The following is a 14,523-nucleotide window of genomic DNA, read 5'->3' as shown; positions in this document are numbered from 1 at the left end:
GCCAGGTTGCTTCAAGGAAAATATGAACTACTTGTGTTCATCAGGATATGATTTTCAGAGAGGATATAACAGCTATTGAGCTACTGCTACACGTGAACTTTGCCATTTACCATTTGAGTTAAACAAGAGTTATTGACAGTCACTTCAACAAAGGATGCTTGTGTATAAACACAGAAGTCAAGTGCTGTTTTGTGCTAGTTCTGGCTGGGGTAAAGTTAAGGGTAGAACTATAATTTTAAGTAACTCCTGCAAATTGTAAAAGGGAAATTTTACTGCTTAATGCACAAAGGTCCAGTAAAAATACATCTATTAGTCAGGGCAAATACCTTCCTATGCACGTACCACCCATTTCTCACAGGGACTTACAGCATGATCAGGCCTGTCTTGTTTAACTGAGAGTGCTGCCAGATCACACAGTGTCTGCTTGGATACATTAGTGCCTAACCAAAGTCTTCCCATGTGTAATAATCCTGACACAGAAGTACTCTAGAAGTGAGGATATAGGTCTGTTCCAGCCCTGACAGACTCCTGGGCACCTGTAGAAAGAGCAGTCTATGTGAGACTTCGATCCAATACTGCAAAGACTTATCCAATATTTATTGCAAGCACGTAACTCAAGCTTCTCAGGACCTTTCATGTACTTGATATGACATATGTGGTGCATCATGTGGAATCGGGTTCCAACACTTATTAACTCAGGGGCAAGTACACAGCTGTAAGGAAAAAACCCAAAATCTTCAACTGCAGTAAGAACACCTAAAACCCAAAGAGATCAAAGCATCCTTTATAGTAAGTATGGATTTTAGCTGTAGATAACCAAGAGAAAAAGGTATGAGAGGCCACACATTTCATCATCTTGTTCCAGGACTTATATGCATTATTAGAAAGATTTTTTTACGGCAGAGTTCATTAGATAACCTTAGTTTGAGGCAACATACATTTATTATAAATTACCACTATACCTTAAGTAATTATCACAAATACCACAATCTGTAATACAGAGCTGTTAAAATAGATCTCTATGTTCCAGCACTGTAGGTGACTATTTTTGGTGAGATTAGAGTAGAACATAAGTTTATTATTTTGCATCTAAAATATGACTCACAGTGTAAGGGTTACGTGCCATATGATCGTATACAAGTCTCATGGGGCACAAATAATCACTGACACTTTTAACCATTTAGCTAGCTTTCAAGATGCAATAAATTAAGATTTTGGCACTTTACATACTGCCATTCATGGTGTAAAATGTCTAACACTGCAACTAAGAACTCTTACTTCATTGGAACAGGGACCATTTACTTTTATCTCTAGTACAGAAGCATCGAAATGGTCTTGTGACATTTTATGGAGGCACGTTAAATATCATGCAGCAGAAACATCACTGTCTTGTGCCTGGCAGTGTTTTCTTCTGTTAGTATCTAGTGCTAAATCCTGTGAAGTCAAGCTTGGGAATCTCCTTTTCATTGGAAAAATTTGTTCGATCTATGCGAGAACTTGGGCTTCCAACTTTACTCAGCCAGGATTTCCTGTAAGAAAAATGAGAGGGTTAGCATATAAACAGTGTTTCATTTTTTTGTTTTTCCTCACTTTCTATTTGAAAACAAATACTTAAAATGCACGGATATTTCAAAAAGTGTTACAGAATATTGCAAAAAATATATCTGACTAAAAGCTAAGTCCATTTTAAGTGCTTATTAACAGCATTAAATAGATTTTTTTTTCTTTGCCAATTCAATACTGCAGTTTCAGCAAGGATTTTAAAACCATGTTAATTGGAAAATATTATGAAGTTTTCTATCAGCCAGTTTAACATTTTCTGACAGCTATTAGAGGTGAAAACAGTAACGACAATAAGTAATTTCAAAACCGACAAAAAACTTAAAGCAAAACACAATCAACACGGTGTCACAAATCAACACTAAATTACAATATTATAGTCTGAATTTTATACAGGCATTCTTAAGCAATCATTTTGCCTGTGTTTGCATTATGATCCAATCTTCCATTATGGTGGTTCTTGCTTTCCTCCACAGCACAGTAGGAACATAGTACTGAACACTAATTACCATATTAAGGCTGGCAGCTGACAGCACAACGGCTGCTCCAACACACACACCCACTGTATTTTTACCCTGCAGTAATGTGCTAATCCACTGTAGTGATGAACTGGTGTGTGATAAAAGGAGGTACACAAACACAAAGTGCAGCAGACAAGACTGCTCCGAGAGGCTTAATTACAAAAATACTTTCACAGTAATTTCTGTTGTACTGATTTCTCAGAAATAGTAGAGATTAAGTATTTTCTGTACCACATTTAAGGAGTAATGTGTTTCTATGCAATTACTTTTCACAGTTGTAATAATACATAAACTGGTATAGATACGTATCAGTCATTAGTATTAAGAAATGTATCATTCTTAATTTTAAGTCCAATCTGAACACCCTAAGAGTTATGTCTAATTAACAGCTATGTTAATTCGACCATTGGAAGAAAACCACATTGAGCATTGTAAAATACAATGTTCTGGCAGGAAGACTTAGTTTTGATGTCTTTGTAATAAATAATGTGCCTAGAGATTGCTTATCTCATGGCAGTAAATAAACCACAGCTAGGGTATAGAAGTATGTCTGGTTAGAGACCCTCTGGGACAGGAGAGGGTTTTTCTAGACAATCTCTGACTATGTAACACTGCAAAAGATCTCTTGTGTCTTCCCTGTTTATCAGACACAAGTAATTTCCTCCAAACTGTGCTAGTCCTTCATAGGATTGGTCTCATGCATAGCACAGACTGCTCCAGACCTGTACTCTGTACCACTGCGGAGCCTGTTCCTTATGAGAAAATATATTTTTTTAATACTTTAAGAAAGAAGGTATGTCGTACTAATTATTTTGAGATGTAACCCTAGGAGTATGATTGGTGGATTACAGACTTGCAATGCCCAGGAGCATCATGAGCTATTTCCTATTTGACCACTGGAGTCTCAACATGGAAAGACTGCCTATAAAAACAACAACCAGATAGGGATATATTCGGAGTGTAACAAACCTTAATTTAACATACAAGAACTAAAATTAATAAGTCTGTTAGATGTTTACACATCTTTACACCTCTTATTCTTTGCCTGATGTTGTGAACAGCCTCCTTCCTTGTCTGTTTTAGATTAAATCTTTCCAGTAAGGTGTGTATCACACCAACAGGAGTACAGGAGTGAAACAGGAAAACCGAACTTTCCACTCTGTGCTGGAGCCCTAAAGGCATACCAGATATCACAATAGAAGGTAAAAGCCTAGTCACAGAACAGCCCATTTTGCTCCATATTATGAAATATCTGAAAAGCCCCTTGTTTTTTAGCTGGACATCTTTTTGAGTAAGAAAAAAAGCACATGTATTTAAAACACTTAACATCATCTGTACTCTTTTCAAAAGACTAACAGATATCCACAATAAACTATTTCCTTTCTCCCTGCATATTTTAAAGGCAAGCTTGTCCGAGACAAAACCCTAAAAAAGGTATTCCTTGTCCAGCTTTGAAAATTATACAGAGGACCAGAATTCATCCATGGCTGCTTCCCATTCTCAAGTTCCACTTTTGAAAAAAGTAACTTTGCAAACTGCACAGAGCATGCTTTATTCATTCAGGTCCATATACTCCCACTTAAATTACAATAAAGTACAAATTATGAAATTCCAATTAGGACAAGCCACCTCGATGAAACTCTTCACAGGATGAATGTTTTATTCCTTATTTAGAGCAGGGGGTAGAGAAGGAAATGTTACTTCCGTACTTGAGATGTGCATGTCTAGAGGGACTCAGTTCCTCTCCAAAAAGATATTACTCTGCAATAGGACCTTCCTCCCTGATCTGCCCTCACTTGGCTCTAGTGACAGACCATTCACCAACCACTATGAGGTAGCACATGTTTTACAAGCATATAATGAAGGAAATTATTTGCTAACAGTATTTGCTAGAAGTACTACAGAGTTATGGTTGCTTCCTCATTTATGTACAGAGCAGAAAATATAGTCTCCAAGATCTTTGGTAGTTATCCTGAAAATGCTTTCAACTTTCATTAGTAACAAGATTAGTAGACTTGAGGTTCAGAAAAAGTTCACTAACCTCGTCTAGCTTCACTCAGCCTTCTTAATTTTCTTACATGCCATTAATTTCTGATCACCCAATGTGTGCAAGAGATTAGCTACCATTACTAGCCTTTGGAGTTTTAGCTTGCCTTTTTTAGCATGCTTTTTTAAAAACTCAGTGCTGTTACCCACTTCTCCTCAGCAGTGAGAAACACAGCATTCACCTCACTTCTCACATGGGGTAGGCCTGAACCAACCGAGGACATTCCATGAGTGTGCGACAGGACAGCACAGAACTCCTCTGCATGTTAAGATCGTTGCTGAAGCTACACTTCTTTAAGTCGTCTGGAACAAGAGCTCCTCTCCAGACAGCCCTTTCCTGCCATGTTTATTGTCGTTATTACCTGATGTCCGTGAAGCGCTCCAGGCCGCACTGCGATCTCACCGCTCAGAGCCCAGGTACCCTGTGCGGACTAGCAGCCTCGGGTGCAGGTTAGTCCCCGAGTAGGAGCTCCACAGCCGCCCGAGCGGCGACGAGCCATGCCGGGCGGTGCCCGGGGCACTCCCCTCAGGGCAGGCACCACTCTCGTCCTTCCCGCCCTCCGCCACAGCGCTAAGATCCCCCCGCTGATTGGTTCCCTCTGACAGGCGGCCCCCGCTGATTGGCTGTTTCCAGAGGGAGCCGCTCTGCCCCTCCCGGCAGGGCCCCGCCGCAGCCAGGCCTCAGCGGGGCAGGGACGGCGCGGCAGGACCCCATAGGGACTTCAGCAGCTTCCCCGGGCACTTCGGACACTCCCGGCGCCATTCCTGAGCGCACTCAGGGCATCTTTTCCTCACCGCTCCGGGTTTTACTTCCTCAGCCCCGTGAGGATCAACCGGCCTGAAACAGCTTCCTGGCCTCACTTCACAGACCCTTTCTCTATCCCTACTCATGAAGTGTTACCGCTAGGACTTCTAAACAATTGCATCCACCATTCTTCTCTCATTTCAGTAACTAAAAGGGACCTTGCTAAATGACTGGCTTGTTACCTAGGCAACCAGGCTCTTTCCATTCAACATTCCTGGAAAAACCTCTCCAGAGCTGCGTGTGCACCGGCCCAGTTTAGGCCCTGACAGGAAGAGCCTCCCTGTACACAGCATTCCACGCAGGGCTCCTGGCAAGCTGGGCACACCTGCCTACCTGTTAACTTCTCCAGATAAGCCTGACCTGGTCAAACCTGATTCCTTCTCTGACAATGTTAAAGGAGCTCTGTGTCTCTAGTACATATTAAAGATGAGTAGCACAGCCCTGAAAAACACTGCGCTTGGAATGCTACAGGCAGTATGGTGACTATGACTGCCCTGAACAAGGCTTATTTTAACTGATATCTGTACTATTAACCCACTTTCTCTAACAAACGGCTTGGTTGGCCTTGTTCTGACTGAAATCTTTTCCTACTCCTATATGTAAAAGTAACTCTGATGCAGGAAGAAACAAGCCTCCTGCACCTTCACAGAGCAGGTGTGCCAAACAAACATGGGAATGAAAAACACTGTCTCCAGTGCTGGATACTGTATTCAACCATTGAGATTCATAGGATGGTTCAACAAGAGTTCATTTCTTGTAGGCAAAACACCCAACTATTTCATCCTGATATAGGAGCAGTTTACAGTTTATCGTGCTGTAAGTGGCCCTGAAAATGACCCACAGCATTAATACTTGAGCTAGGCAGAGTTTAGGAGCATGTTTGTTTTTACCTTAACAGCACTGTCACTGTGGAACAAGGGAAGTGTGTGCTTTTATTTAGAGGGAGAGAACAGAAAGGCACTAGCTTGTTTATACTTTGTTTCCCTTTGTTTAGGATGAAATACTGGAGAGAATGCTGCTTTTTTGAAGGTTGTATTTACATCTGTGACAGCACATAGACTGTGATTGCAAATATTTATAAAATAGCTCCAAAATGTTGTCCTGTTCTGAAACACTACTGTCAAGTTTTCATAAATCCTGATATTTAAATGTTTGCAGAAGAAAAGCAGAATTCTTTTTCATTGCTTTCTGGCTTCAGAGTTTATGGGAAGAACTTTAGCCACGGTTTTCAAGCTCTTCTATAAAATCACAAGGGCTAGGAACATTGTACTTAAAGCCTTAGTTTTTATAAACCTCAAAGTTACATCGAGGCAAAGCCTCTATCACCCTGTAAAGACAACTCAGCTTACTGTAGAGCCATTGCATTGTCCCTACACCTCTACTCCTAATGCGAGAGCCTAATAGTAAAAAAGTGATCTAGAAACAAAACTGATAAGGTTAAATGCTGTTGTGAAAAACTATCAGGGAAGATAAAAAACTTGGTAAGAAAACTGTCTGTAAACTCTTTTCTTTGACACCATTTTAATCATCATGTGCCTGAAGAAAACCCACATTTAGCATTTTAACTTTACTAAAAGCAAGGAAGATCTTATTAAGGTGGAGAAATCATGTTCTGAAGAAACAACATGAGGGATCCTGGGGAGAATCATGTGAAGAATTACCAATACTTTGGTGCAGGATAAGATCAAGAGGACTCAAGCAATATGTACAGACAACTTGCTCCTACCGCCCTTCATCATCTGGTGCTTGTAATTTTGATAACTCTCAATACTAGGCTCTAGCTGGGGGTAGAAAATTGAATCCACCTGACTGCTGCCTGTAGAGCTCTGCTCAGGAGGCCTCTGTGCTGCCATGGAGACTGCTGCACACCCCCTGAGACAAAGCATATCAGGTGATTTTTAGAGTGTTGTGCCTGCTGCCTGATACACCACCAAAACCACTGCTGGCAGCAGTCCACACTAGGTCAGGATCAAATTTCTGCTTTTAATTGCCTGTCCATACACCTATCTGTAGAAGGAAGGGGGAAGAAGTAGAACAAGGAAAAGCACAAGAGAGGGGACTTAGAGAACACTGATTAGAATGACCCCAGCACAATCAGAAAAATCAAAGCCAAGTGACAGGTTACTTCAGAAGACTGAAAAAAACACACAAGAACAATCAAGCCATCAATTGTCTACAGATACAGATCAAGGAGTGGGTGGGCTAGAAATGAAGCAACCTGCTCAGGCCTAAGTCTGGTACCCCAGAAGTGATGTGGAGCCTGGAGCTCTGGGGAAGGCTGTACCCCTGCTGCCTGTTCACGAGCTGCCCCAGGCATGCTGACAACAGGAATTTCTTGGCCCATTGGATATTTAGCAGAAGTTCTGGAACTGTTTTCAGAAGGGGAGAAACGTACTTAATCAAAACTAGTGTTTGATTTTGTGTGTTAAACACAGCTGTCAGATGAATGTTGTTAATTTGTTTGTATCTCTTCCTTTTCTGTCAAACCCCATTCCACTCAAAGCCAGCCTTTCTCTAAAGAATACATGATGAGCTTACTCTTTGAAAATAATGTGAACACCAAGGGCACATTAGCAAAATCTGATCAAACTTAAACAGAGACCTACTACTACTTACAAGAAATAAAGATACTGTGTGACAAACTGAATAACCTCCAAATACATATTTTGGTGTTGGATTTATAGTTACACAACGTCAGAAGAATTAATTGTATGTTAGTTGTCATCACTCTGTATATATTTTTAGCAAAGTTTAACATAAAAATGATCATTACCTGTTTGCATTAGGACAGAATTTCACTCTGTGTACCTCAAAGTTACTTAGTTTTTCATATGTGATTTATATTAAACTTCATCAGTTGTTAATTAAAAGAGGAATAATCCCAGAATCAATGAAACAAAGTCTGAAGATTTTTTTTTTCTTGTATCCAAAGTAGAGACCTGTTGTGGATTTTTCTATATAATCATTTTGGTTATCTTCAAGTAGAGTTCAATAATTTAAACATGGGAGCCTAAGAAATGTATTTTTATTAAATAGTTACCAGAATACCTCTTTGTTTAAACCATGTTAGGCAAGTTACATTTGGCTTCTTTCATGGATCTTATCAAAAAAAGTTAAAAATGTTGTACAAATTTGTTCCAGAGAAGAATAAGTAAATGAAAAGAAAAACCAAATTCAGCCATTTCAGTAACTGAGAACAGCTTATGTCCACACTGACTTACTGAAAGTACAAGACAAAGGAGGATTTCCTGTTAAGCTTGTGTCCTATCTCCACTAAGCAGTAAACATACTAGAAAGCCAGAAAGAGTGAAAAGGCCTATTGTATTTTTTCCCTTGTAATATGTCTGCCTCTACAGGGTACAGTTTGGCTCAGGAAGCTGATGAGGAATTATGGCTAACCCCACTCTATTGCACAGAACACAACTCGAAGTTAGTTCTCATTCCATTTGTATTAAACGTAAGGTCATAGGATGAATCAGGAGGAACTGTTGCTGTCACTCTACCAATAGAGTCCTCTGGAACAGAAACACCAGCTCTAATGCTCAGACACTGCTCAGCATCCATCACCCACACACTGTGGATTTGAAACAAAGGGCTGTGTTAGAGTTGAACAATGAGTAAAGTACTCCTGCCTCTAACCATCCTTTTTATGCCAAACAACATGAATTCAACCCTTACTTTGGCCATTTCTAAGCAATCCTACTTGCAAGACCATAATCAATCATCACACTTTGACCTATTCAGTTTAACTGAAACCATTTCATTTAAAACCTATTTCATTGCAGTATGGTAAAAATAAAACAGCCTCTACAGTAAAGGGCACCATTATGGCCATCCAGTGAGAGAATTTACATCAAACCAGCATGCATCCACAGTCCAGGAAAGCATTCAGGTACAACAAAACTGCAAATGACAAATGCAATCCAGAATGTGAATGACACCACTCTTCTGTTGTCTGGTAATGAGGTTCATCAAGGAAGACAGACCTAAGTGCCATATGAGGTCCAACCCCCACATTACCATGCTTTCCTTATCATCCTCAGAGTAATTCTCAGAAGACAGATTTATACAGAAAAACAGATTAATTTATTATGGAAGAACTAAAAATAACACACCAGGCCAAAACACAGTGAATTCCTTCAAGTACCACTGGGACTTTTGCTATTTTCCTCAACAGTCTCTCTTACTTTACTAATTAGGACAGTGAAAAGACTGGAAAGTAAAAAAAAAACAACCACTGACTGAACAGTTGCAAGTTGCAGTGTTAAAAAATTGAAATCTTCAAAGGGAAGCATCACCATTTTGATAACATTGTTATAGTGCACTGAGGAGGTCTTCATGCGGACATTTATTGTTTCCAGTGTTGCAGTGACTGTGCATACATTCACCTTTCTCTAGAATACCACTCTCTGAATAGGTCAGTTAGGTTCACTTCAAAACACACAAGAAAAGCCATTTCTATCCAAGTACCCTACCTCAGCAGCACACGCGAGCACCCATGAAGGGGCTGGTCGTCCAGCTGTTCCTCATGCTGAAGGGCATCTACCATCTCATTCATATGCACAAAACATCTGCCTGCCTGTTATTATAGTAAAAACAACACACACACACACCCTGGATTGTGACAAAAATCTCAGCCAAAACAATTTTTAACTGCAGTAGTTACTTTGGTTATGTTGGTATTACACATATATTTTATTTTTACTATTAGGCCAACAAATTAATATAGATTGGGTAACGTTACAAATCACCATTTAAGTAGATGCTGTGACAAAAATATTTAACAACCAAGAAATTCATTTTACTTTTTATCTGTAGCTTGCAAAAGTGCTCTGAAATTCTTTTATTAAGCACTCAGCTAGCTGAGCTCCATTTTTTCCAGAGTTTACACTACATGATTTAATTTGGTAATTGAAATTGCAGTCTTTCAAAGGAGCAGTTACACCCATCTTTTTAATGTGCAATCTCAAGGAGCTTTTTTCAAAGCAACTGTGATATAAAAGAGTAGACATTTTACTATATGAATTAAAAGATCAGGAAAATGTTTTAATAATGTTGTATTAGAGCACATAACACTGAGTAAATTACACTAATAGTCTACATAAATTTTACACAATGAGGAAATTTGGGCTTTGTCAAGACTTTTATAGTGATGCTGTTTTGGGGTTTTCTTGCATTTTAAATGTAGCTACAATAAGGAGGAAGCAGAAGATTAGCATAAGTGTATGTTAGAGCTATTACATTCTTGATCTACCTGTGGTTTCCGCCCAGGAGAACAAGCTCTTGAGGTGAACCCAGCAGGGTCTGTTGGCAGGGAAGGAACGTATACCATTGGATCCATGGTGTACCAGAGGTACATACATCTTTCCTTGGAAATAAAATCCCCTTTGTAATTGATTGCAGTTGTTACCAAAAACTAGGGTTTGCTCTTAAGTACTATTTACTGTTTCCATAAATACCAGCAACATATCTTGTATTCAAAAAATCAAATTGTTCCCCAGGACCAGCCTGCCTCAGGTGCCTCCAGACCCAGCAAACAGGCTACAGGAGCAGAGGCACAAAGCTGAGATGTGCCAAGCCTCTGGCATGCTGTCCCTCTGGGTAGGGCAGACAGACCTTAAGGCAGTCACCACATCTTCCACATGGTCACATCCCCTAGAGCTGTATTGCTTTTACATGAATAAAATCTTTTTCATTCTTTAACATATTATTTATGATGTTTTTCTCATGGCCTTCATATACATTAAAAATACCATACCTGAAATATAATAGAAAGATTTTTTTTTCTCTACAGGCTTTCCAAGTTTCATAAACTTATCAGCTCACTCATGGGCACTTGGTTTTAAGTCCATAAGATGACACAGTCTACCTTCATATGTAGGTGTTAAATACAGCATTTAAAGCAGCCTTTCAAGTCATGATCCCCAACTACTCTGACAGGAGGTATCTTGGATGTACCAGCTGAGAATTAAATAATAGATAACAAAATTAAGTCAGCTGTAAGCTACCTGATTTCCTAATTGACTACACTATTCATATCAGCTTCAGAAAATCTTTAATTGTTAGGCTTTGTACTTCATATTAATCCCACATAAAGCTCAAGAGAGAACTAACAGCAGCAGTGCTGCTAGCAGGCCAATGGCACAGTCCATTCCTGTGGTCTATAAACTGTTGTTATGAATATACTCACTTAGTAGAAATAAACACACTTAAGATCAAAGCTCCAAGTTATTTAAGAAAGCTATCGGAGCATGAACATATTGTGGTTCAATGCTTTCCATAAAAAAAGTGTTATTTTAAACAAGGCTTTTAATATTAATTGAAATAAGATCCAATACTGGTTCTTGGCTCTTCAGCCATTCATGTGCTATACTATGTATTTTTAGGCCTGATTTTCATACTATTTACTTTTGACAATTTTTTCCTGTTTACTTGCAATACTGGTAATATATATTAAATAAAAAGATATTTCCTTCTAGGAAAGAATACATTTTTTCCTACAAAGAAGAAAGAAACAGAGTGGCAATCCTAAACTGTCACCTTCTCAAGGCAACTATGGTACATGCTAGTTGAAATCACCACTTACAAAAAGCAAACCAGAAGATTTACTGGGGTTTTTAATTACTTTTGAGGATAATTGCCTTGATCTTTCCTCCTAAACTTGCCATCAGTTTTGGACATCTTCCTGCTGAGTCATAACTATCTGCCCGTTAGCAGTACATTTTTCTGTTATTGAGAGATGCAGACTTCAAAAACTAGAGTTAGATCTGAATTCCACTGAAGGCAGCATCTTATTTGTACTGAAGTCAACAATAACACTTGTAAGGAAGAGAACAAGATCGATTTGACATCTGTTTTTACCAAATTTAAGCAAAGATCTACAGCCACTTAGTTCCAAGCAATAAATATCTAAGAAAGCCCAAACCAAGGAAACCATCTTTGCAAGATGATTAACCCATACTAAAGTATTTGTTTCAATTACTATTATTACCTATTAATGAGCATCTTATCTTGCACAAGGAAAATTTTCGTTTTGTTGCTTGTACTTCAAGAGATGTGGACTGCCAGAGCAGAAGTGTGCATCCAGAGGCATGCATGGAAAAAAGGTGGTTTGGGTCAATGTATTAACCGGCCTGGGAAACCTCTCATTAAATGTGCAGTGAACTGAGCAATACTCTGCACTGTAAAGGATTTCCATTTTAGAGAACATGGTTACCCCTCTTTTAGAATGACTTCTATTTCCTTTGACATGGGTAACACCTTGCTCTGACCTCTTCACGATTTTCCAGTACAAATCAAATTGTTCGGCTTGCACTTAATAGTTTAAAAACACATGTTCTGAAGAACTACAGGCAATGAACTAAGCATGTATGCTTTAATGAAACACTAAGACTTTTTTTAAATAAGCAGTAAGAGTGAAGTAAAATCAGGTCTCCTTTTTTATGTATATAATAAAGCATATTAACTGTTACATTTTGAAGAGCATTGCACAGGCAATGCCAGCTAACTCACACAGGTATATTAGAACAGCAGAGTAAGAGTGGTATGTAGTAATTTCTTCATATACAACACAAATTGATATTTTGTGAAATGCTGGGTAAGAACAGCATTACTGGCAATATATGAATACATTCCTAAACTCCTATCTTGCCATTTTTTCATCTTTCCCCTCAAGATCAAAGGGCTGTCAAAAACTATCAACCATCTCATTTATTTTCTGTAATTTATGACATGTCTTTGTTTGCCTTCACCCTTTTTGTAGACTTTATTCTGCCTGGGCAGTTGAAGCAGACAGATCTGTTTCTGATCACTTGCACACTGTAGACTGCTGCAGGGACCATGCAGATTTTGTCATGTGAATTTAGTATTAAAAAAATCCTAGAAAACCAGTGATTTCCCTAGCAGCTATTTTTACTGAAGTTACATACAAATATTTCTTTAATATTGTGCTTGACAAACCTAGGTTTTGTAGCTAATTGACAGTGCCTCATGAACACACAAAATGTGTAGTGAATGCAACAGGCTGGTCATGACACACCACTTGAGAAACAGATTTTCCATTACAAAGCATGCACACACCCCACAGAAAGGGCAACTCAATTCAGGGAACTGGGATAATTCACCTATCCAGTCACAGGTGCTTGGCTGCATTATGTCTTCCCTGACTCAGGAGTGCTTCCTGTGATGGTGATATGGTGATCACCTTGTAGAGAAATTCTTTTACAAAACAATGTTTAAGTTGGTATGTAATAAGGCCTGGGTAATTAAAATGTACAGAGACATTCTAACCTTGAGTACAGATACATTCTGTAAGGAATGCTCAAATGAGGTGGATTCAAGTAACAGCTTGGCTGGACAAAGTTGGGAAACATCCAGGGAGAAGAAATTGTCATCAAAAGACTCATGACCATATCAGGGAAAAAGAGCAGGGGCCTAACTCCCCAGACAACCAGTGACATCACCCGAGACACCTGCACATGCACAGTGTGGTTTTGCAACGCCAGCATGATGTACATGTAGTACTTAAGTGGAAAGGCAAAGACTACTCAAAAAATGTATGAATATTCATGTTTCTAAGGTGTATAATTATAAAACAATGTCTTGTTTTATTGAGTGCATTATTAGGAAGAATGATCCCCCATGCACCTGGCACAGAATGAAGAAATGCCTGCTTCTTCCTGCTACAGTGGTGTTCACGAGTTCAGTCCCCATTTCAGTGACAGCCTGTGTGCAGGTGATGGTCCTTCCCTTAGTAACTGTAACATTCCTGACTCCATTGTGCTAACACCTACATTAAGGATTCAAAAGTACACTCCAAAGTTAGTGCTTACCTAAACTGAAGAAATAACTAAAATATTTCAAATATCTCATTTCCAAGAACTCATTTAAAAGAATTATTGAATGACTTGGTGCTTCATGTATCAAAATGTTTCCCAAGGCAGAGCTGATAAGCCACCATTGAAGACCAGCAGGTTCCCCAGAATAAAGCCTCTCAAAAGGCACATGCTCATGCTCTTGGAATATGCTCATGAAGGTCTCTTTGATCACTCTTAAGTGCATAGAGAACAAGAGAGGGGTTTGGTTTTTGCAACACCAAGGCGTTATAAGTAAACCAAAGTAACTTATCATTTAGGAGAAGAGTTAGGCAAGCTTACAAACACTAGCAATGTCTGATTAGGGGAAGGCTGCTCTCTAAGAATATTTTTGTGAAATCCATGTCAGAACAGTTAATGTTATGATGCACTTAATAAAAATAAGAGTACGCTCCAGCTTTCTTGTCCAGAAAAAAAATAGTCCAAACACTACATAAGTCACATCAGTATAATATGAACTGAACATGACAACAGCTGCAGTGTAGTTGAGGATGAAAAGGCTGGCTAGACCACAGATTTGGCTCAGACACAATACAAGTCTTCAGCAATTTGCATGACCATTCTGAGATAAGCAAGGCCTGATTTTTAAGAGTATTTATGATTTTATGACAGATTTCACCAAAGAGATGTAACTGATATCAGGAAGGAGCTCAGTGCACATGACTTCTGCAAGTTACATTCCAGGGTCTCAAACAGGGTACTAGAAGAAAGAGAAAAC

At 39.1% G+C, this 14,523-nt stretch overlaps 1 protein-coding gene across 1 annotated transcript in view; it reads right to left on the bottom strand.

The window, feature by feature from the left end:
- Nucleotides 1-568: 568 nt before the first annotated feature.
- The window catches only part of ACYP2 (acylphosphatase 2), a 46,947-nt gene continuing 32,992 nt past the window's right edge, over nt 569-14,523 (bottom strand). The window contains exon 4 of the mRNA XM_074903205.1: nt 569-1,529. Coding sequence (XP_074759306.1) covers nt 1,415-1,529 — 115 coding nt within the window. The 3' untranslated portion in view covers nt 569-1,414. The remainder of the gene's footprint in view (nt 1,530-14,523) is intronic.

This window comes from Athene noctua, chromosome 1, assembly GCF_965140245.1.
Source record: "Athene noctua chromosome 1, bAthNoc1.hap1.1, whole genome shotgun sequence".
NCBI lineage: Eukaryota > Metazoa > Chordata > Aves > Strigiformes > Strigidae > Athene > Athene noctua.
Note: the sequence above shows the minus strand (reverse complement) of the source record. Positions and strands in the feature narration are given on the sequence as shown.